The 22,883-nt window shown below is 43.1% G+C and overlaps 1 protein-coding gene across 1 annotated transcript; it reads left to right on the plus strand.

The window, feature by feature from the left end:
* The first annotated feature begins 8,995 nt into the window (after window positions 1-8,995).
* On the plus strand, window positions 8,996-10,503 carry LOC114311827 (uncharacterized). The gene is made up of 3 exons (XM_082894170.1): window positions 8,996-9,550; window positions 9,644-9,742; window positions 10,033-10,503. The coding sequence occupies exons 1-3, from the start codon at window positions 9,452-9,454 to the stop codon at window positions 10,471-10,473; spliced, it is 639 nt and encodes a 212-aa protein (XP_082750296.1). The 5' UTR covers window positions 8,996-9,451; the 3' UTR covers window positions 10,474-10,503.
* Window positions 10,504-22,883: the final 12,380 nt, after the last annotated feature.

Genomic DNA, 22,883 nt, shown 5'->3' on the forward strand with positions numbered 1-22,883 from the left:
GGGTACGATTGGGGAAGGTCAGCTATGAGCACCCCCTCTCGCCCGATCCGAAGATCAGCCTCTACTAACCATGATATCTTGTTTTGAAAACATTATGCGTTCTTATACCGGTTATTAGCCTAGAATTACTATGTGATGCACACATCAAAACAAGTATAGACTAAATTGCCTAAGTCGGAACAAAGCATCGCATTTCCGTTTGTTTGGAAAATGGTTTGAATTTCGCTACTCGCGAGTAGGCTAAAATACGGATTTCGATGAATTATCCCAATTCAAGCAATCCAACCTTCACCCACAGGCATTCATGCAGTTATCACATAAGCATATAGCCACATGGTAAGCATGCTATCATGTTAACATTCACACTCATGCAAGATGCTAAAGCATAAATACTTACATCGTACTCCGTGCCAAAACAGTGAACTAGTTAGTAATCATATGGATGATCCTAATTCATGTTAAGGTGGCTAATGTATCTCATACAAAATGTCACTAGAATAGGCTCGGCTAATATATGAATGGCATGTGAGATGAGACAGATAATATGTATTCAAGTTTGATTTGAAATACGATGCAGTTAGTATGATGTGCCGAGCCCGGTGCATGCAATACTGATGAACGATGCACGCATGCATAGCATAAGGATGCTAAATTAAATATGCCCTAGTACTAACCATCAAAGCAGGTAAGTAAAAGAGAGAAAGAAATGGGGGTTGGAAGACATGCACATACGCACCCACACTTATTACAAATTTGCCCTCGCTCGAAGGGACCGAAAGAATAATACAATTTAACTAACTATCAAGCTAATTAAATATTACAGACAATTAACTAGTTAAGCAAATTAACTAAGCTAATTAAGCAGTAAAAGCAGCCTCAGGAAGAAGGCCCAATGCATGCGCGGTCGGTTCCGCTCGGAAACCCCCCACCATGCACAAGTTTGCCTCTGTTTCCCCTGCTTTGTTCCTCTGAAAATTGCACAACTCCCAAGGTATGCTCCATGGACACTGTGGATCACCACCGACCAAGTGGAAACCCCACCGACCATGTCCGGATGGTCATCGACCATTTGTTGAGCTCTCGGCCATCAATAATTGGTCGGTCGGCACTCCATGTAGTCGACCGGCCAAGTCTTCCTGCAGAACCTTTTTTGACAGCAGCAGAGGGCAAAACAAGGCATGGCAATGTATTTCAAGCAAATGTGTGCAGCAACACATCCCTTATCATGTTTGTGACTCAAAGGGGTATGTTCCTTGATTCTCGGACCACCAATCACGCATTTCAATGCGTGATGGCCCAGGAACCAAGTCGTGCATTTTGATTTCAAATGAAATGCAATGCATAGAAACATACCAAGGGGCTTTCAACCTCTATCATGGCTTGATCAAGAGGTGAAAGATGCATGCAATGATATGCGACCTAGACATGTGAGCTAAGTGTGCAACATGAGATGCAAACAAGTAAGCATGCAATAGGCACATAACCTAAGCAAATAAGTATGCAAGACATGGAATAACTATGCAAGCTTAACCACGCAAGCATGCAAGGTGCAACGTGGACAACATGTTAGGCAACTTAGCCAAGAGAATGCGTGCCAAATGCAAAGCGATTGAAGCATGCAACCCATGCAATAGGCTAAGTATATGACAACACACAAGGTGAGCATGCGACAACATGCAAACAATGGACTTATACCAATTTGGGCAACTCTATACTAGGCCTAAAACAGTGGCCAACATACGAAGGAATGAGAGGCAAAACACACACGAACATGCATATGTTAAGGCCTAAGCACTTAAGCATATGGAGACAACTTTTAAGCACACTTAAAAGAGGATAACATGGACATATGGCATACATTATAAGCTCTGAAATCATGTTATAAAATGATGCCAAACCAATCTAAACAAGGCAATCAAAGTATGCAAACAAAGTCCAAGGTCTAAGGCTCACCAAAGGGGTATTGAACTACCCTTGACAAACCAAACATGGCATGAATTGAACAACTAAATTCAGAGTTTTAGCATGTTAAAACAAAGCCAAAAACACAATGACATGGCATCCTAGAGGCCTAAACATGATGGTATACATGAAGGCACAAACATGGAGCATGAAACACCAACCCTTTAAGGCCTTAAAGGAACACCAAATGCAAGCATACAAATGCACCACAAGGACTGAAATGGCATGGTAAGTGGTTCCAAACCACTGAAACAAAGCAAGGATGGCATGCTAGAGGGGTTAATGCTTAGGGCATACAAGAGAGGTTGCATGGTAGCTATACAAAGCAAAGCATGGACTACCCGAATGACCAAAAACAGACCTTTAGCACATCAAAACAAGCACAAAAGCTTCACAAAGCTTGGTCAAAAACATGCTAGAAGAAGGCTCAAAGCACAAAGCATGTTAAGGCTAAAACATGGCATTACAAGACATGTATGCAAGGCATGCATGGTGTGTCTAAACCAAGTAAAAACAGAGGTAAAACATGGAAAAATACTACCAAATACCTACTGAAACATGGCCAACATGAGTTCAAAAATGGTGCTCACACATGAGGCTTAAATGGCATATATTAAAGACAACAAGGAGAGGGGATGGCCCTCTCCTTCTTAGGACCTTAAACCACCATTCTCACCACTGAAATCCCTCAAGATTTCATGGTCAAACAACCTCAAACAACAAAGTGACCTTAAACAACTATTTAAAGCACTCAAAAAAAAGACTTTTATTAGTTATATACAAAGTCTGAAAATAGTTGCAAGATAGGTTAAAAAGCTATGCAAAAATGGGAGAAAAGGGGTAAGATTGTTACCGTTGTAGACCTCCTTCACAAACAATGCTCCAGCTGGTTCTTTGAGTTCAAAACCAGGCAAGAACTTCAAGAACAGCTCCCTAGCACCTTAATAGCCAAGGTAAGGTGTAATGGTGGGTGTTTGTGTGCAATAATAAAACCAAACACACACTTATACACAAGAGAGAGAGATATAGAGATGGGGGATATGCAAACCCTAACCCTAATATCAGAGCCCTCTGGAAAAATGTTGTAACCCTAATGGGGGGAGAAGAGGCTCCCTCTTATAGAGATTCACTCTTGCAAAGCTTCCAAAACAAGCTAAGCAAGAGTGAAATCCCTCCATACACGTGGAGGGGAGCAAAGTGTATGCCAACTAGCACAACTGGCATAAAAATATTTGCAAAAGCAGATGTACAGTGGTCGGCCAGCAAAAAATGCTATTTGACCAAAAAGATGGCCGGTCGACCACAAAGAGTGCCGGTCGGCCAAACATTTGGCCGATGGCAACAAACCAATGGCCGGTAGCCTCAAGCCATGGCCGGTGAGGTGTGGGGATGGCCAACAAGCCATTCCCTACCCTCCAAAGCAAAAACACAAGTGTTTGGTGCAAAACCAGACACAAAACAGTCGAGTTGAGAGATCCTGAGGCAAGACGCGTAGCCGAGACCTCCGGGAACTCAAGACGAACACAAACAAGGATGATCACTGAGTGTTCAAACGGTGACGTTCAAATCTTGAGGACGGTCAAAAATAGGGTTTCTACAGTTGCCCCTCTTTGACAGAACTTGAAAGTCATAAGAATGACGGGGGTGAGTGTCAAAGCCCAGAGACGACCCATTTTTGACAAGGTCGAAGACTTAGACAAACATGCAAGACAATAAAGATATGGGCCCGAAGGCAGGGGCGAAATGCAACTGAAAATGCAAGAAGCCGAGCATAACTTATGATCATACAAAGAAAGTTGTAACGAAGCACATACAATGCAACAGTTTTAAGCTAGCACAAACCAAACTATACTACAATGCAGAGAGGGTGCAAGAGAATTATGCAATTCTCGATACGTCTCACTCGGAGGATACAATACCTGTGCGGCTCGTCTGGTTGCACCAGCTTCAAATGAACTGTACATACAATATCGTGCCTGAAAGAGAAAGAAAACTCAACGGGTACAATATCGTTAGCAATATGCATAACAATGCAATTGAAAGTTGCGCGACAACGCGAATGTAGGATTTAAGGTCTCCTTAGACCAAGGGGTGCACAAATAGTGCGGTGATATGCAATTGAATCTAATGTAATGCAAATGATATGCAAAATTACAAAACAAATGTAAAAACAATGCAAATAATATGCAAAACATACAAAACTATGTATAAACAATGCAAACGATATGCAATGCAATTGAATCATGATCCAATGATGAGCGGTTCAAAACCACACAAATGTCAAATAGATTGATGGAGATGCAAAGTCCGTCTACCATAGAAAAGGTGCCGCAACTCTCAAACCACAATACGAGCAGTGGAATAGGCGCGTACACATGCAGAACTATGAGTGATGTAGACGGACACAGGAACAAGTAATTGGGTGGAATGACATAAGTGAGGCATGCTCTTCTCAGAAAAGATTATGATCCTAATGCTGGATGCAATCGAACTACATTACAATGCAGTATATACAGTGGATATGGTGCGCGACCGAAACATATCTTGCCTAGGAAAGACATGTACACATGCAAACCACGTCTAACATAGAAACGGTGCCGCAACCCTCAAACCACAATACCAGCAGTGGAATAGGCGCGTACACAAAAGTCCCAGATCCGTGCTTCGACGTGAAAAGTATGGGCACATACCAGACCAAGCTCAACATGGAAAGGCGCAAGCCATAGCTGGATGTGATACGGCAAATGCATGCAAGCTACAATGTAACATATACAAATATGCAATGGAATGGAATATTTACAATGGATAAGGCCTGCGGCCCAAACTGTATCTTGCCTAGGAAAAGCATAGACACAAACAAGCCACGTCTAACAGAGAAAAGGTGCCGCAACCCTCAAACCACAATACCAGCAGTGGAATAGGCGCGTACACATACAGAACTATGCTTCGACGTGAAAAGTATAGGTACATACCAGACCATGCTCAACATGGAAAGGCGCAAGCCATAAATGGAAGTGATGCAGTGAATGCATGCAAGCTACAATGCAATATTTACAAATATGCGATGGAATGGAATATTTACAATGGATAAGGCTTGCGGCCCAAACCGTATCTTGCCTAGGAAAAGCATGGACACAAACAAGCCACGTCTAACACAGAAAAGGTGCCGCAACCCTCAAACCACAATACCAGCAGTGGAATAGGTGCGTACACATGCAGAACTATGCTTCGACGTGAAAAGTATGGGTACATACCAGACCAAGCTCAACATGGAAAGGCACAAGCCATAGCTGGATGTGATGCTGAAAATGCATGCAAGCTACAATGTAACATATACAAATATGCAATGGAATGGAATATTTACAATGGATAAGGCCTGCGGCCCAAACCGTTTGCCTAGGAAAAGCATGGACACAAACAAGCCACGTCTAACACAGAAAAGGTGTCGCAACCCTCAAACCACAATACCAGCAGTGGAATAGGCGCGTACACGTGCAGAACTATGCTTCGACGTGAAAAGTATGGGTACATACCAGACCAAGCTCAACATGGAAAGGCGCAAGCCATAGATGGGGGTGATGCAGTGAATGCATGCAAGCTACAATGCAATATTTACAAATATGCGATGGAATGGAATATATACAGTAAAAGGCATGACATATGCAATATTTACAGTGATGCATGACATATGCACTATTTACAGTAGTATGCATGACATATGCACTATTTACAGTGATGCACGACATATGCACTATTTACAATGATGCATGACATATGCACTATTTACAGTGAAATGCACGACATATGCATGTTTGTTTTTTGTTTTGTTTTTTGAATGCATGACAATGCATGATGAAGGGAAAATGCATGTTTTTTTTTTGTGTTTTTGTTTTTGAAATGCAAATGATGCATGTTGTTTTTGTTGTTTTCTTTTTTTTTGAAATGCAAATGCATGATGATGCATGATTTTGAAACGCGCGACAACACGCGACTTTTGAGATGCATGACAATGCAAATGATCTTGGAATGCGCAAAAACGCGCGGCTTTTGAAATGCATGTGAACTCGAATATGCGACGACGCGCGTCGCTTGAAATGCATGGTAATGCATGTGGACTCGAATGTGCGACAACGCGTGTTGCTTGAGATGCATGATAATGCATGTGGACTCGAATGCGCGACAACGCGTGTCGCTTGAGATGCGTGATAATGCATGTGAGCAGTGCACATCAATGCAAGTTGTGCTTGTTACGACGTGTGTGTGCATGCAAAAACCAAAGGTCTTGCATCTTTAGAGGGTTTAAGGTCTCCTAGACCGAGTTTGTTTAAGCTCTCGCCAGATCATTGCGAGGTGCATACAATGCAAGCATAATGACGTATAACCCAACGAGCGTTCACGTCAAAGCGTTGTAAAGCAATGCATGTAAGGTGCGTATGACAACGCGTGATGAGGATCATGCATGACAATGCAGACCGACGGATTTAAGGTCTCTCAGACCAAGCGGGTTTAAGGTCTCGCCAGACCGCAGCTGGGGTGCAAAACAATGCGAGTTGTGTGCATGATAATGCGTGTAAACATGCATAACAATGCAATGTATCTGAAGTAGTTCCCAAACCTTTGCAAGGTACAAAAAGGATACGAAAAGGATACACCTTGCACGTATTTGAGGATCGCGCACAGAAGACACGGCCCGAGGTCAAAACGGAGACCGGTTAGGCTTCGAAAATGCCTTCTCTTGCACTTTCTTGAGCAATTGAGGCCCCAAACCACACATATCACCCAACAAGGTTGTAGGAGGCTCACCGGCCATCAGGGGAGGTCACCGGCCATCCACCGGCCACAAAAATAGTCCACCAGCCAAATATTTGGCCGACCGGCCAATAGTGCCTGAATCGGGGTAGTTTGGTCTTTTGGCCTCGGGTCTTTTAAAATATGGCTTCTAGCCCTATTTTCTTCACTTCCTCTTGTTCGAAATCTCACCCTCTCTCTCTAGATCATTTTTCCTCCCTTCATTCTCCCGTTTTCCTCGGTTTTAGGGCCCATTTCGTCATTCGATTCACGAATACCTTTGCGTTTCGAACGTTTTGAATCGAACGAAAATTTGTTTCGGTGTCTCTTTCTTGATTTTCACCACTCGGGGCTTGTTTCCCTCGGGTTTCTCTTGATTTCCGTGCCTTTTCCACACTTCGACTTTTCCGGCCATTTTTTGCCCTCCCGGGGTTGACTTTCCGTTGACCTTTCGCATTCTAGCCCGGTTTTCCCTCTTCCGGCCATTTTCACACTACTCTTGGCATGGCAGACGATCTTCCACAGGGCAAGACTCTCCCAGAGCATGAGATGGATCCTAAGGCCGAGCTCTTGCCCTTGAGCGTCCGTTCGTTCGACCCGGCGACCTACCGGCCAGCGATTCACGTGCTTCCTCCTGACGGACTTCGCCAGTTCTGGAGTTTTAACAGGACGATGCCTCCAGAGGTTTTCCTATGCGAGCCGGAGTCACATCTATCATACGGCGCGTCCGAGGTATATTCTTTCCCGTTTCATTTTCGCAATGTAGAACACTTAACTGCCATAGTTGATTCTGTTCTTTAACTGCTTAGCCCGGATACACCGATACACCGTATACTGTAGTTGACTGTGAACACACTTGCACCTGGTATCTATTCGAACTTGAAAATGTGTGCACACGTTGTATCTGTACTGACCCACTCAAACACGCTGACACTTCACATGTTGTAGTTTACTGCAAGCACACCGGCACCCGATGTTTGTTTGAACTTGAGAACGTGCACATACGCTATATTGTCACCAATTCTGAATATTGTTCAAAACTGTATATTGAATACTGCTTCGCAACTGTTGTTTTTGAATACAGGGGGATTCCCATACCTGCCGGGGGTATGGGAATGTCATGGCCCATGGATGATATATGGAGCTACTGGACGCGGTCCGCCATATCGTAGACCAGGCTGGCTTCGGCGCCTTCTGCAGGGGACTTTCCAGACTTACCGCGAGCAGGCCTCTGCTTGCCGCTGTGGTGGAGAGGTGGTGGGACACCACCGATTCCTTCCACTTTTCCGCCACGGGAGATATGACGATGACTCCCTATGACTTCTCGATGCTCACCGGCATCGGGGTAAGGGGTGATCCGATCCCCTTTGACACAGACATGGATGAGTGGGAGGCCGCTCAGATGTACTTGCTTGGCGACCTACCGCCTCTTGCTCGTCCAGGCTTCATCAGATACTCGTGGTTCGAGGACCACTTCAGGATTTAACCAGCCTTAGCTGAGGAGGCTCTGATGACTCAGCAGGAGGTGGAGCAGTATGCGCGCGGCTTCCTTATGGTCTTATTGGGGACGACCATCTTCGTCGACCGGGCAAACACTGTGCCCCTCTGTTTGTTGAGCGCTCTGGTGGACGTGACCAGGATCCTGCGCTATGACTGGAGTAGGGCAGCCTTGGCCACACTCTATGGGTACATGAGCTCATCCTCTCGATGCAGCGGGCAGTTGCTCGGAGGCTACTGGCGAGCTTGGGAGGTACATCTTCTTCCTCTTTTTTACATTTCTGTTCTACATTACCTGTATTCTATACACTGCACACACTGTGGTCTGCCTCACACTGGCCGTATACTGCACATACGGTACACATATAATCTGCTTTACACTGACTGTACACTGCACACACTGTACATTCTGCACAATCTACTGTACAACACACGGTTTTACCATTTTTGCTTTATTCTGCATTCTGCTTTATCTGATAAGCGTACTAATATTTGCCCTACAGTTGTGGGTCTACGTCTACTTCCCAGGCTTGAGCCAGTGCTTGACGTGGAGACTCCTCTTGGCGTTCCATTCTCCCGACGCTTCGACGTGAGGTGTGTGCGGAGACCCTGGGAGACGTTCATATTCTTCCGCCGCTACTTCCACCATCACCTCCGCAGAGGTATGTTCAACTTTAGAGTTTATTTCAGCTTTGCTTTGCACTGTATTTTCAATAACAGTAGATAACAGACTGCATTTCGCTTACAGATCACTTGGCAGCCTTGGGCTCCATTGTCAGTCGGGATTCGGGAGTGATTTGCCAATACGGAGGAGACTGCCCTCTTCAGGCTTCTATTGGAGGGCCCTGTCTGTCGGGCCTGGTACCTGGGTGAGCGCTTCTTGCACCAGACCCTAGGTTTGTCAGAGCAGATAGTCTCGGTTCACCCTCCTGACCATATGAGGGACACCGAGAGGTTCGCTCCCGAGTAGATGGCCGATTACACGATCGGCTGGGACTCGATACGCTTCAGAGGCATAGGCGACTACACGGAGTACGTCCGGACCTACATCATGCGGCCTTTGAGCAGTGGCCGTCGAGCTTAGAGAGAGAGGCCTGCGGCGCCGGTAGCTAGAGCAGGAGCGGGAGCACCGAGAGTGGCTTGGGTCCGTGGCAGGAGTGGAGCTCGGAGAGGATGGAGGGCTAGTTGGCCAGCACTGCCCACGATGATGACATGCCGAGGGCAGGGTGGGGAGACCTATCAGATCCCCTTCGCTCCCCCTCTGGCTCATCACGAGTTACTCAGGTTCTACGACTTGCCCCCGGTATGTACTATTGCATTCTTCATCTTGCATTGTCATTTCGTTTCGTTCTTCTTGATATTCCGCAGAATACTGATACTTCTAACACTTTTGCAGGCTTCTTTCGAGTACACTCGTCAGTCCCTGGAGTTGAATGCCTCTATGATGGGGATGTTACAGCGGAGCTTCAACCTGCTGGCCATCTACAGTATTCCGGTATGTTCTTCTAACCACAGTCTCAAACCATACATAAACTGTTTCACATAATCTGATGCATCGCGCTGTCAACACAACGCTCGATACGCGGCCTTCACGGCATCTGATACACTGTAGCCCACAGACTGTTCATAGCATTACTCACGACATTCATACACTGCACTCAGTCACTACATTCTGTATCGACACACTGTTCACAACATTCATACATTGTACTCACACACTATATTCGGCATTCATACCCTGCTTTACATAGCATACTGATGCGTTTGCCATTTGTACATTTTCAGCCTCCATTCCAGATGTCGGTCGCAGGATGTGCTCCAGCTGGGCCTTCTGTTCCCACTCGAGGAGGAGGGCGAGGTGGCACAGTATTCCCCCGCACCAAAGTAGGACGCACTCATGTCGGGAGTAGCTCTTGGGCACCAGTTCCTGATGATGACGAGTCCGAGGCGGAGACGGAGGCAGAGGCGGAGGCGGAGGCGGAGTCGTCTGAGGAGGAGACTAGAGATGGCTCGGACTCGGATGACGGTGTTGATGACGATGCTCCTGGACCTTCGTCCAGGAAGAGGACGAGGCAGACCCGTAGGCTTGAGACCACTGATGCTGATCTAGATTTCTGCTGCTTTTCTTCTTTTTGTTTTGCTTGTCCTTTTGTTGGTAGCTTGAGTACCTTGTACCGCCGCAGGCAGGTTTTTGTTTTCTCCAAAACTTTGTACTTGAAAAGATGATGAAATGACACAAAATTTTTATCTGAAAAAGTGTTACATTGATACATTTCATACACTGCATCGCATTGCATCATATTACACCTCAATGTAAATGAGATTGATTTCCTGTCTGAAAAATAAAACACTTGTATTGTAATAACCAGATAATGGATCGGCCAACAGCAAAACAACTCAAACAAACCACTGCCCATTTTGAACACTCAGCTCGTAACACAGTGCTTGGTTTAATCTGCATACAGCCCACACAGCTCACAACTGATTCTGAACATTGCTCATTCTGAACTCTACTCATTCTAAACTTCATAGCCCATAACACAGTATTCTTAGTTCATTCTACACGCGGCGAAAACAGTTCGAATCTAAAAAGACGGAATACAAAGGTAGAATCGGTAGAAGCTAAAACACACTCAGATGCAATCCGGAACCCACATGTTCACTGTTTCCAAGTGACCCGGGTTGAACCCCTGTGGTTTTACAAAAGAACCAAACCTGTTTTGCAGAAATGTGGAGAATGTCACAGCACTCTGAGCACAAAACAATTTGAGAAAAAGGGTTTTCAATCGGGTATTGAGCCTACGACTGAACACAGTGAAAAAGACTCAATAACGAAAAACAAAAGGTAAACAACCTAAACACAATGAGACACGCTCGGAACTGACTCAAAGCAAGAGTTAAGGTAAACAAAACAAAAGACACGACACACAGACGCGTTATAAAAATGAGAGACTTTTCAGATCACGAGGAGCCAGTTTCTCCGGGTATTATTTCCCACCCTCTTCCCATTTGTGATTCTCACACCACTCGGCCCTCAGGCTCGGTTTTTCTCTCAAAACCCCTTTTGCTCACTTTTCTCTCGACTTACACCTCTCTATTCTTCACTCTCTCATTCTTCATCCCTCCCCAGATATGGTCGGTGAATAAACAAGAGGTTGTGGGTTCATGCCCAACACTGATAGCTTACAGCTATTCCCTCCGGTGACGTCTAGTCGATGTTCTTGATAAGGGAGTGGAGTATCTTGATCCATTCTGGTTCGTGCTTCGTACTTGGCTCGATACCTCATTGCTCGGAGGTTAAGAGAGCCTTCAGCCCTTTGTTGACAGCTTCAGCTGTGCCCTTTTGGCATGTAGAGTGCCCTTCTTGGCAAGTATGTTAAAAATGAGGGAAAGACAGGAAGCCTGACTCAACTGTGCCCCTAGTGCATTATTTTGACCATTTTTGTTTTTGGCTTTCCACTAAAACAATTTTGACCAAGATGAGAGTTAGATTAACATGCTTGTTCAATTTTTGATTTGAAATCATGCAAGTTAGGCTATAAGCACTGAAAATTTTCCTTTTTTGGGTCCAAGAAAATGGTCCAGTTTTGGAAAGTGAAATAATTTTTGAGAGAATAGTCAACCTCAGTAAAAAAATTCTCAAAAATCATTTTGGCAAACAGCCAGTGCTCAACGAGCATGAAACTTACTCTCGAGATGTACAAGGATCGGAGGCAATGGAAAATTGCCCCTTGTTCCAAAGGGCACAACATGGCAACGGAAAGTTTCCCCTTGTGTGGATAACGCCGCAGCATACTGTAGTCAGTCCTCATTAGTGATGATCGCAACCGAACTCTTGGATACAGAGAATTCGAAGATGGTCAAAACAAATATATGGACACAGTCACTTTGAAAGTGCTTGGGGCTGGACTTCAGGATGAAGTTGCCTACGTATCCCAAACATGGGAATCAAGCCTTACGTAGTTTCGGTTAAGGTACACTCGTGTATTAACCCTCATTTTTTTTATGCTCTAACTTTTAGCAAGACCGCCCTTTGCGGGTTTTCAACCTTGCGAGCTTTGTTCTTCTTTTCTTTTCCATTCTTTTGTATTTTCTTTTTCTTTTTCATCTTTTCTTTTCATTTTCTTCATTTTTTTTTCTTTTCTTTTGCATTTTCTTTTTTTGTATTTTTCTCTTGCTCTAACTTTTGCTTGGGTTGCCCTTCCGGGTTTTCGGCCCAGCGAGCCTCTCAAAGGGTAAAAGTGTAACAAGTCCATGCCAAATGGTTTTAGGGTTTCAAAGCCATTCGTATCCAGGAGGGCGGCTGTTGTATTGACTTGCAGAAGGATCCATCTTCAGCCCTTCGAGCACATCGGACATTTTTGCCCCTAGTCCGAGGGGTGCCTATGTTCTAGCTTCGCAAGCTTCTTCTGATGAGGCCCGATCTTCTTGATCTGACTTTCTTGGCCTCTCGTTCGAGGGTTGCTTCAAATTTGGCCACGCAGGCGTCATGTTGTAGTTGACCGTTGAACCTTCTGAACTAAGGTCTAAGATTTGAAAGCAAGGGCTCAAGTCTTGAGGCTGAGAGCGATCTTAAGCTGCACAATCTCAAGAGCGATTCCACACAGGTCTTCGCAGGATCGCGCAAAACATTTTGCTTTTGAAAGTTTTTAAGAAAGCGACAAATCGCTCACGCTAAAGATAGTGTGGTACTAATCTGGATCAAGCCAGGGTCCTTCTCAGTGCTTACGTTAACAAACATGATTTCATTCATTAAAGGCTCATCACACCTCTCTTTCTCTCAATTTGATCAAAGTTTTGCAAATCCCGAGGAATTCCTTCATCTTCGTTTTCATCACCACAGTGTTAAAAAAGTTTTGAAAAACTTAGGTCAATGCAATGAATTTGAGGTGCAGAAGAGTAAGTGAGATGCTCTGCCGTTTCATTCAAATGCTCTGGCGTAACTAGCTCGAAGTAGCAATAAGCACGGAAACATGATAGCCGCAGCTGTTTCATTCAGATTTCCTGGTTGCAACTGGCTCCACAGCAGAGACGGACTCAAAAGAAAGCAAAAGGATAATTACAAAATAAAATAATGATATCCGAGGCAACAACCCTGGAATCACCTGATTTCTATACAATGGGACTGACTCGACATAACAAGACAAATCCTTAAGCAAAAAGACTGACTCAAGGCAATGAGATAGACCCAAAACAAAACAAAGAACTGACTCAACACCCAAGCCAGAAATTACAAAACTATATTCGCAAATGCTCCCGACAGTGCGTGCCAAACGCCACATCTGAAATACACCGAGCGCCACCCGCAGGTGGTCCAACCCTTGATCACATACTCGCAGTATCCTCGAAGTCCAACAACTCAGTGGTAACAGACTTTGCTGAGGTGGGTGGGAGGATGACCTCATTGTCGATCAAATCTTGCACTTCGTGGCGAAGGTGGAAACAACTGTCGGTGCTGTGACCGGTTTGCTGATGGTATGCGCAGTACAAGGCAGCATCATGTGTAAGAGGGAGATTCTTCGGGAGAGGTCGAGGTTCGAGGGGTTTAAGATGCCCCTTTTTAGCCAAAATTTGAAATGCCCTAGACAAAGGCATGTAGAAGGCGTGAAAGACACTGCGCCCTCTAGGCAGGTACTTTGAAGTCTGAGGGTTCTTGCTAGACGCACTAGCAAAAGGGTCGACAGGCACTGTCTTGGCTTTCTGATCTTTTTCTAGTGCAGGGTTGGGAGCGGAAGAAACTATTCTGGCATGACGGGGCCTATCCCGATTTTCCGCCTGGCTTGAACTGTCCTCGGCTGGAGTGGGGAAAGCATCATCCACAGCTTTAGTCATGACTGCGAATACTTTCTGCTTATTCATTCCCCCGGCTTTCAAAGCCTCGACTGCCCACAGCAGTTGTTCAACGGGATCAGCATCTGTTCCCACTTTATTCTTACCTCTAGCCTCAGCCTGATCGAGGGTTTGGGTTGCTATATCAGAGCGGAACCTGGTTGTTGTTGACATGTCATTGTCATAGCTTGGGACAGCCTCAGGCTGGCTGAGCTCGATCACAATTCGTCCTAGTAGCGAGGGCTCTTGTGGTATGAAATTCCTGGCATATGGTGCAGCTGGTGGTGAAGCCGACATTCCATAGGCCAGTTCAGCCACAGATCTCTGGAGGTCGCCGATCATTCCCATCAATTCAAACGTGGTGGGCTCACGAGCTTGAAACAACTGGGGCTCCCAGATCGGGCGCGCGGCGGGCGACCTGGGTGGATGTGGTATTTCGACATTGGGCTCATCCCGCAAGATGGTTCCTCGGTCCAGTGCGACTGCCATAACCACGATTTCTTCTGAACTCTGCGTCATCATAAGTCCGCTGAACTAAACGGTGATGAGGCAACCGGCGATTGACGGACAGATGTCTGCCTTGCCTCAGCGAAGGAGAACACCAAATCTCTGAACTGAAAGGGAAAACAAGCAGCATTTCAGCCCAGACGGAACAGACACAGGCGTAGCTAAATAACTGTACTCTACTACTGATCACTGTTCCCCAAAATCACTGCCCCAAAAAACTGAACCTGATACCCGCAGATATAACCGATTTCCCAAGACACTGATACTGATGCCCTCAGGCCTGGTACTAAACTTGCAAACTAACATGTGCATTCCTGTAGAGATATACTCTAAAAGCACAAAGCAAGTAAATGAGAACCAAAACACCCCTATGTTAGGGTAGGGTTTCCCTGTCCTATTTTGTCAGGAGCTAGGGTTTCACTATGCACGTAGCGGTTTCACACAACCTATAATCGGGTATGCAACCTATCCTAGGTTGGAATGGTCACTACGGATTTTGATATGCACTAGGTCGAATGGTCAAAAATGGTGCCCTAGTAAAACCGGGGTTTGTGTTCCCATACTGGCAGAGCCCGCAACTGTTCAGCCTTATGGCACGCTTCTCAAAGCGAGTCTCCGGCAAACTGCTCAGGAATAACAGATGGCCAACACGGTGTCCTAGGCACACCAATGCATATGCAATGCAAAGAAACACATAAGAGTAGTCAAAACAAGATATCATGAGTTCGAGTCAAGTTCTCTAATTCCCCAACAAAGTCGCCAGAAACTGTAGACGTCCCCGAATGTCCCGAGAGGATGAATCCCGTTTCGTTCCTTTGTGGGCTCGCTACAGTTCGGACTCAAATCGTCACGGTTCTTAATCTGAACCAAAGAGTCCAAATCCGGCAAATCATTTTTGAAAACAGATTTTTAGAAAGAAGTGCCAAACATGGACTGCTTTGCCAGATACAGAGTCGCCACCTAAATATTTTTTATGTGGGAATTTAGGAAACCTTGACTCATTTGCCTAAGGCCACATGTCCGTCAACACCAAAGTTGCCTCGGCTCGGGAACTTGGGTACGATTGGGGAAGGTCAGCTATGAGCATCCCCTCTCGCCTGATCCGAAGATCGGCCTCTACTAACCATGATATCTTGTTTTGAAAACATTATGCGTTCTTATACCGGTTATTAGCCTAGAATTACTATGTGATGCGTACAGCAAAACAAGTATAGACTAAATTGCCTAAGTCGAAACAAAGCATCGCATTTCCATTTGTTTGGAAAATGGTTTGAATTTTGCTACTCGCGAGTAGGCTAAAATACGGATTTCGATGAATTATCCCAATTTAAGCAATCCAACCTTCACCCACAGGCATTCATGCAGTTATATCACATAAGCATATAGCCACATGGTAAGCATGCTATCATGTTAACATTCACACTCATGCGAGATGCTAAAGCATAAATATTTACATCGTACTCCGTGCCAAAACAGTGAACTAGTTAGTAATCATATGCATGATCCTAATTCATGTTAAGGTGGCTAATGTATCTCATACAAAATGTCACTAGAATAGGCTCTGGTAATCTATGAATGGCATGTGAGATGCGACAGATAACATGTATTCAAGTTTGATTTAAAATACTATGCAGTTAGTATGATGCGCCGAGCCCGGTGCATGCAATACTGATGAACGATGCACGCATGCATAGCATAAGGATGCTAAATTAAATATGCCCTAGTATTAACTATCAAAGAAGGTAAGTAAAAGGGAGAAGAAATGGGGGTTGGAAGACAAGCACATACGCACCCGCACTTATTATAAATTTGCCTTCGCTCGGAGGGACCGAAAGAATAATACAATTTAACTAACTATCAAGCTAATTAAATATTACAGACAATTAACTAGTTAAGCAAATTAACTAAGCTAATTAAGCAATAAAAGCAGCCTCGGGAAGAGGGCCCAATGCATGCGCGCTCGGTTCTGCTCAGAAACCCACCACCATGCACAAGTTTGCCTCTGTTTCCCCTGCTCTGCTCCTCTAAAAATTGCACAACTCCCAAGGTATGCTCCATGGACACTGTGGATCACCACCGACCAACTGGAAACCCCACCGACCATGTCCGGATGGTCATCGACCATTTGTTGAGCTCTCGGCCATCAATAATTGGTCGGTCGGCACTCCATGTAGTCGACCGGCCAAGTCTTCCTGCAGAACCTGTTTTGACAGCAGCAGAGGGCAAAACAAGGCATAGCAATGTATTTCAAGCAAATGTGTGCACCAACACATCCCTTATCATGTTTGTGACTCAAAGGGGTATGTTCCTTGATTCTCGGACCACCAATCGCGCATTTCAATGCGTGATGGCCCAAGGAACCAAGTCGTGCATTTTGATTTCAAATAAAATGCAATGCATAGAAACATACCAAGGGGCTTTCAACTTCTATCATGGCTTGATCAAGAGGTGAAAGATGCATGCAATGATATGTGACCTAGACATGTGATCTAAGTGTGCAACATGAGATGCAAACAAGTAAGCATGCAATAGGCACACAACCTAAGCAAATAAGTATGCAAGACATGGAATAACTATGCAAGCTTAACCATGCAAGCATGCAAGGTGCAACATGGACAACATGTTAGGCAACTTAGCCAAGAGAATGCGTGCCAAATGCAAAGCGACTGAAGCATGCAACCCATGCAATAGGCTAAGTATATGACAACACACAAGGTGAGCATGCGACAACATGCAAACAATGGACTTATACCAATTTGGGCAGCCCTATACTAGGCCCAAAACAGTGGCCAACATACGAAGGAATGAGAGGCAAAACACACACAAACATGCACGTGTTAAGGCCTAAGCACTTAAGCATATGGAGACAACTTTTAAGCACACTTAAAAGAGGATAACATGGGCATATGGCATACATTATAAGCTCTGAAATCATGTTATAAAATGATGCCAAACCAATCTAAACAAGGCAATCAAAGTATGCAAACAAAGTCCAAGGTCTAAGGCTCACCAAAGGGGTATTGAACTACCCTTGACAAACCAAACATGGCATGAATTGAACAACTAAAATCAGAGATTTAGCATGTTAAAACAAAGCCAAAAACACAATGACATGGCATCCTAAAGGCCTAAACATGATGGTATACATGAAGGCACAAACATGGAGCATGAAACACCAACCCTTTAAGGCCTTAAAGGAACACCAAATGCAAGCATACAAACGCACCACAAGTACTAAAATGGCATGGCAAGTGGTTCCAAACCACTGAAACAAAGCAAGGATGGCATGCTAGAGGGGTTAATGCTTAGGGCATACAAGAGAGGTTGCATGGTAGATATACAAAGCAAAGCATGGACTACCTGAATGACCAAAAACAGACCTTTAGCACATCAAAACAAGCACAAAAGCTTCACAAAGTTTAGTCAAAAACATGCTAGAAGAAGGCTCAAAGCACAAAGCATGTTAAGGCTAAAACATGGCATTACAAGACATGTATGCAAGGCATGCATGGTGTGTCTAAACCAAGTAAAAACAGAGGTAAAACATGGAAAAATACTACCAAATACCTACTGAAACATGGCCAACATGAGTTCAAAAATGGTGCTCACACATGAGGCTTAAATGGCATATATTAAAGACAACAAGGAGAGGGGATGGCCCTCTCCTTCTTAGGACCTTAAACCACCATCCTCACCACTGAAATCCCTCAAGATTTCAGTGGTGAGGAGGACCAAACAAAGTGGTCCTGGAGCTCACCAAAATAGCACAAAAACGGGGCCAAACAAGCCCTAAGAGGGGTCAAACAACCTCAAACAACAAAGTGACCTTAAACAACTATTTAAAGCACTCAAAAACAGGACTTTTATTAGTTATATACAAAGTCTGAAAATAGTTTCAAGATAGGTTAAAAAGCTATGCAAAAATGGGAGAAAAGGGGTAAGATTGTTACCGTTGTAGACCTCCTTCACAAACAATGCTCCAGCTGGTTCTTTGAGTTCAAAACCAGTCAAGAACTTCAAGAACAGCTCCCTAGCACCTCAGTAGCCAAGGTAAGGTGTAATGGTGGGTGTTTGTGTGCAATAATAAGACCAAACACACACTTATACACAAAAGAGAGAGATATAGAGATGAGGGATATGCAAACCCTAACCCTAATATCAGAGCCCTCTGGAAAAATGTTGTAACCCGAATGGAGGGAGAAGAGGCTCCCTCTTATAGAGATTCACTCTTGCAAAGCTTCCAAAACAAGCTAAGCAAGAGCGAAATCCCTCCATACATGTGTATGGAGGGGAGCAGAGTGTATGCCAGCTAGCACAGCTGGCATAAAAATATCTGCAAAAGCAGATGTACAGTGGTCGGCCAGCCAAAAATGCTATTTGACCAAAAAGATGGCCGGTCGACCACAAAGAGTGTCGGTCGGCCAAACATTTGGCCGATGGTAACAAACCAATGGCCGGTAGCCTCAAGCCATGGCCGGTGAGGTGTGGGGATGGCCAACAAGCCATTCCCTGCCCTCCAAAGCAAAAACACAAGTGTTTGGTGCAAAACCAGACATAAAACAGTCGAGTTGAGAGATCCTGAGGCAAGGCGCGTAGCCGAGACCTTCGGGAACTCAAGACGAACACAAACAAGGATGATCACCGAGTGTTCAAACGGTGATGTCCAAGTCTTGAGGACGGTCAAAAATAGGGTGTCTACATACACAGACTTCACTGGGGCTGGGTTTGGATTTCTCTGGGCTCCCCTACAAACACATGAATGAGCGTGAGCGATAGCCCAGTGAATAATATCAAATACAGAAGTAGTACAAACGATATGTAGAACAACATGTTTCAAACGGCCTTAGGCCCAATTCATATTTCTATTTAACATATATATACATAATTTAGGTCAAGTGACTGTGGTTCCAAGCATACTGGCCTTTGACCCATTTATCTTTCATTTGTCAGACTGGCCTGTGGCCCATTTAAACTTTCGTGTCAAACTGGCCTCTGGCCCATTCATTTATGTCAAAATGGCCTTTGGCCCATCCATTCATTCATTCATGTCGAAATGGCCTCAGGCCCATTCATTTATGTCAAACTGGCCTCAGGCCCATTCATTCATGTCAAAATGGCCTTTGGTCCATCCATTCATTCATTCATGTCGAAATGGCCTCTGGCCCATTCATTTACGTCAAACTGGCCTCTGGCCCATTCATTTATGTCAAACTGGCCTCTGGCTCATTCATTCATGTCAAAATAGCCTCTGGCCCATTCATTTATGTCAAATTGGCCTCTGGCCCATTCATTTATGTCAAACTGGCCTTTGGCCCACCCATTTATGTCAAACTGGCCTTATAAGGCTTATAAAGAAATAAACAATTGGACAAATGACAAGTTTCAAAATATTGATATTACTCACAGTGACCGGTTGGTTGGTTTGCCCTGGAGCTCGACCCTACACATTCCATGAACACAAAAGGGTCACAAACAATTCAATCCATTCTTAAATCCACATATTCCTCTTTAGGCTTCATTTTTATCTCTTTAACTCATTTATAATGCTCAATACATGCCTAAGAGTGTTTGCAAGCGAAAGAGAACGGAAAATGGAACACAAAATGTATTTTCAAAATTTCAGAAAACAGGGTCCCCGCTCGAGCGTGGACTTCCCCGCTCGAGTGGACCCACGAGGCCTGCAAAAGTACTGGATATGTCAAATTTACGCTCGATCGCGAACTCTGGCGCTCGAGCGGAAGGCTTCTCTACATGGCTCCCCGCTTGAGTGTGAACTTCCCTGCTCAAGCGGACACCATGTCTACAGAAAATACTGGGAACACGAATTTCACGCTCAAGCGGCGGTTTCCCCGCTCGAGCGGACATCAAAATTCTGGAAAATCCAGAACATGTTCTTGAGCTTCAATTTGATGCTCAAAGGTTCCAAATGCACGATTTTGGCTCAAACTTCACATATACATATTCTAACATGGTGTAAACACCAAATTACAACACAATGAAGCTCAATTTCACAATTTAATCACATGCATGTCTCAAATTAACTCAAACTCATCACCAACACACTAGATTCAAACATGCAAGACTCAAACTCCCATGATTTGCACTTGCATGTGAAATATACACAATATCCTCAACTTAATTAGTGAAGAGATGATCAAATACATGGTCATTAATCAAAACTCAACACGGATTACATACTTTATGCTCAAACATGAAAATTTATGGCAATTTCTTACATGCATGTGTTCTAAGATTTCAAATTCAACAAAACTAACCCAATTTCATCATAATCAATCTAACTCATATTCTTGACCATTAATCAAACTTGAATTCACAATTTACAACATTAAACTCATGAATTACCTTACCTATGAGCTCAATCTTCCAAACTATAGCAAATTCTTGAGTTTAATCTTCAAATTCCCCAAACCTTGAGCCAAGATTTCACAATCCTCTCCCTCTCTCTCTAAAGCCGGCCCTCTCTCTTCTTTGAGTTCAAAATCAACCAAATGAAGCTAAAGAGAGAATTGAGGGTGTAATGCTCTATTACAACTAATTCCACTAATTTCAATATAATAATAATAAAGTAATTGGGTACTAATTCATCAATTTAATCAATTTAATCTGATCCGAATCAATTTCTAATCAAATTTTACCGTAGGTTCTAAAAATTACGCTAATCACAATGGCGCAATCAATTTCGGATTCTATGGCCAATAAGGCCTTCAATTTAATTTCCAAAGCAGATAATCAACATATATTTCTACGGTGAACAGATAGAAATTCAAAACCACATATTTTCACATAATGGCACACAAAATCATATCAAACACATAATCATATTCATGTTAAGGACCAATTAGCATACTACAGAATAAGGATATTACAAATTACATATCGAGATATTGGTAATTTCAAAAAAGTTTAAGTGCCCAAAATCTTACTTAGAAAGTTAATGTATACAGTAGAGTTCATACCTAAAATAAATTTAGAATACATATTTTATTTTCTTTTATAGTAAATTTTTGTATAATAATTCTGGATACATATTATTCATTGCACCAATTTCATCATGCCAATATTCTCTCATGTTTTGAAGTGAGAACCAGATAAAATTAAATTTCTTGTTCATCTAAATATAATCAACTTTATTTTATTTTATAAATCTAAAAATATTTGCAAATGAATCGATAGACCAAACAAAAACATACAAAAAATGAGTATACATGGGCGAGAACCGAGTATCCTAACCAACTAGGCTACAACAGAAGATGCATTTTAATGTGATTAAATATTTATCAAAACACAAAATTACTAAGATGCCTAATATGTAAAGACTGAATAAAAATATCTAAATTTTTTTTGAAATATGTGAAATGTGTATTGTAAATAAAATTAAACTTATTTTGTTTTATTTTTGTTTTTATAAATATTCGACTCCCAAAAGTATTAAAACACAAAAGTACGTAAAATTGGTTGTATGATGTTATTCTTAGAACAATTGGAAGATGAATCATCTTTGCTCCACTTGGTAAATTTCCCAGAAAATAAGTTTTAAAAAAAATTACAAAGATCGACATTTATTTATGATTCATACTCATCTCGAAAACCCTTTTTTCCATTTTTTAGAATTTTTATCAGTTTCTTAGAAAGAAAAAGTGACAGCATTTTGCCTAAATAGTAGACCCAAGTAATAAATAAGAGAATACTTAAGATCTGAGCCATAGAAATCGTTCATTAGAAATTTTTTTGAAAAGCTAATCACAGGTTCTTCTCTCCATTCAAACAATAGGATTGTTATATTCATACTAAACTTATTGAAGAGTTGAAATATAACCAATGTATATATCTTTTCTATCAAAGGTTGAATCGATCATAAGAATAATTATTTTATTTATGCTTATTTATATAAGAGACTAAAAATAAAAATTAATGCTGGTGATCTTCTCCCGTGGACATAGGTTTTCATGGCTGAACCACCTAAAATTCACCCTTCTTTTCTTTATATTCTTCTTCCTTTTTTTCTTTTTTCTGGTTTGATTGTGATTATATATTCTTCTTCCTTAATTATTTTATCTTATTCATTTCTATATATTTACAGTAGACTTAAGCTCATCACAACTTAGCAGTGTGAAACATCACTTAAGAAGTAAATAAACCCAACTTAGAAAGTTTTTAAACTCAAACTCAAACTCAAACGTAGTTCCACAATTTTAGGTTACCAACTCAAAAGAAAGTAGTTCGAGCTGCTGCTGCTGCTTCATTTTTCCATATCCTTGGCTGGTGCCAAACTCCAAAAT

The sequence above is a fragment of the Camellia sinensis genome, chromosome 11 (assembly GCF_055761805.1).
Source record: "Camellia sinensis isolate YWXY chromosome 11, ASM5576180v1, whole genome shotgun sequence".
NCBI lineage: Eukaryota > Viridiplantae > Streptophyta > Magnoliopsida > Ericales > Theaceae > Camellia > Camellia sinensis.

Bases quoted from the DNA above. Each gene is read 5' to 3' on its own strand.
- LOC114311827 (XM_082894170.1), top strand. From the start codon at position 9,452: ATGATGACATGCCGAGGGCAGGGTGGGGAGACCTATCAGATCCCCTTC. The intron at 9,551-9,643 runs GTATGTACTATT...ACACTTTTGCAG, and splicing joins GGTTCTACGACTTGCCCCCG to GCTTCTTTCGAGTACACTCG. The intron at 9,743-10,032 runs GTATGTTCTTCT...GTACATTTTCAG, and splicing joins TGGCCATCTACAGTATTCCG to CCTCCATTCCAGATGTCGGT.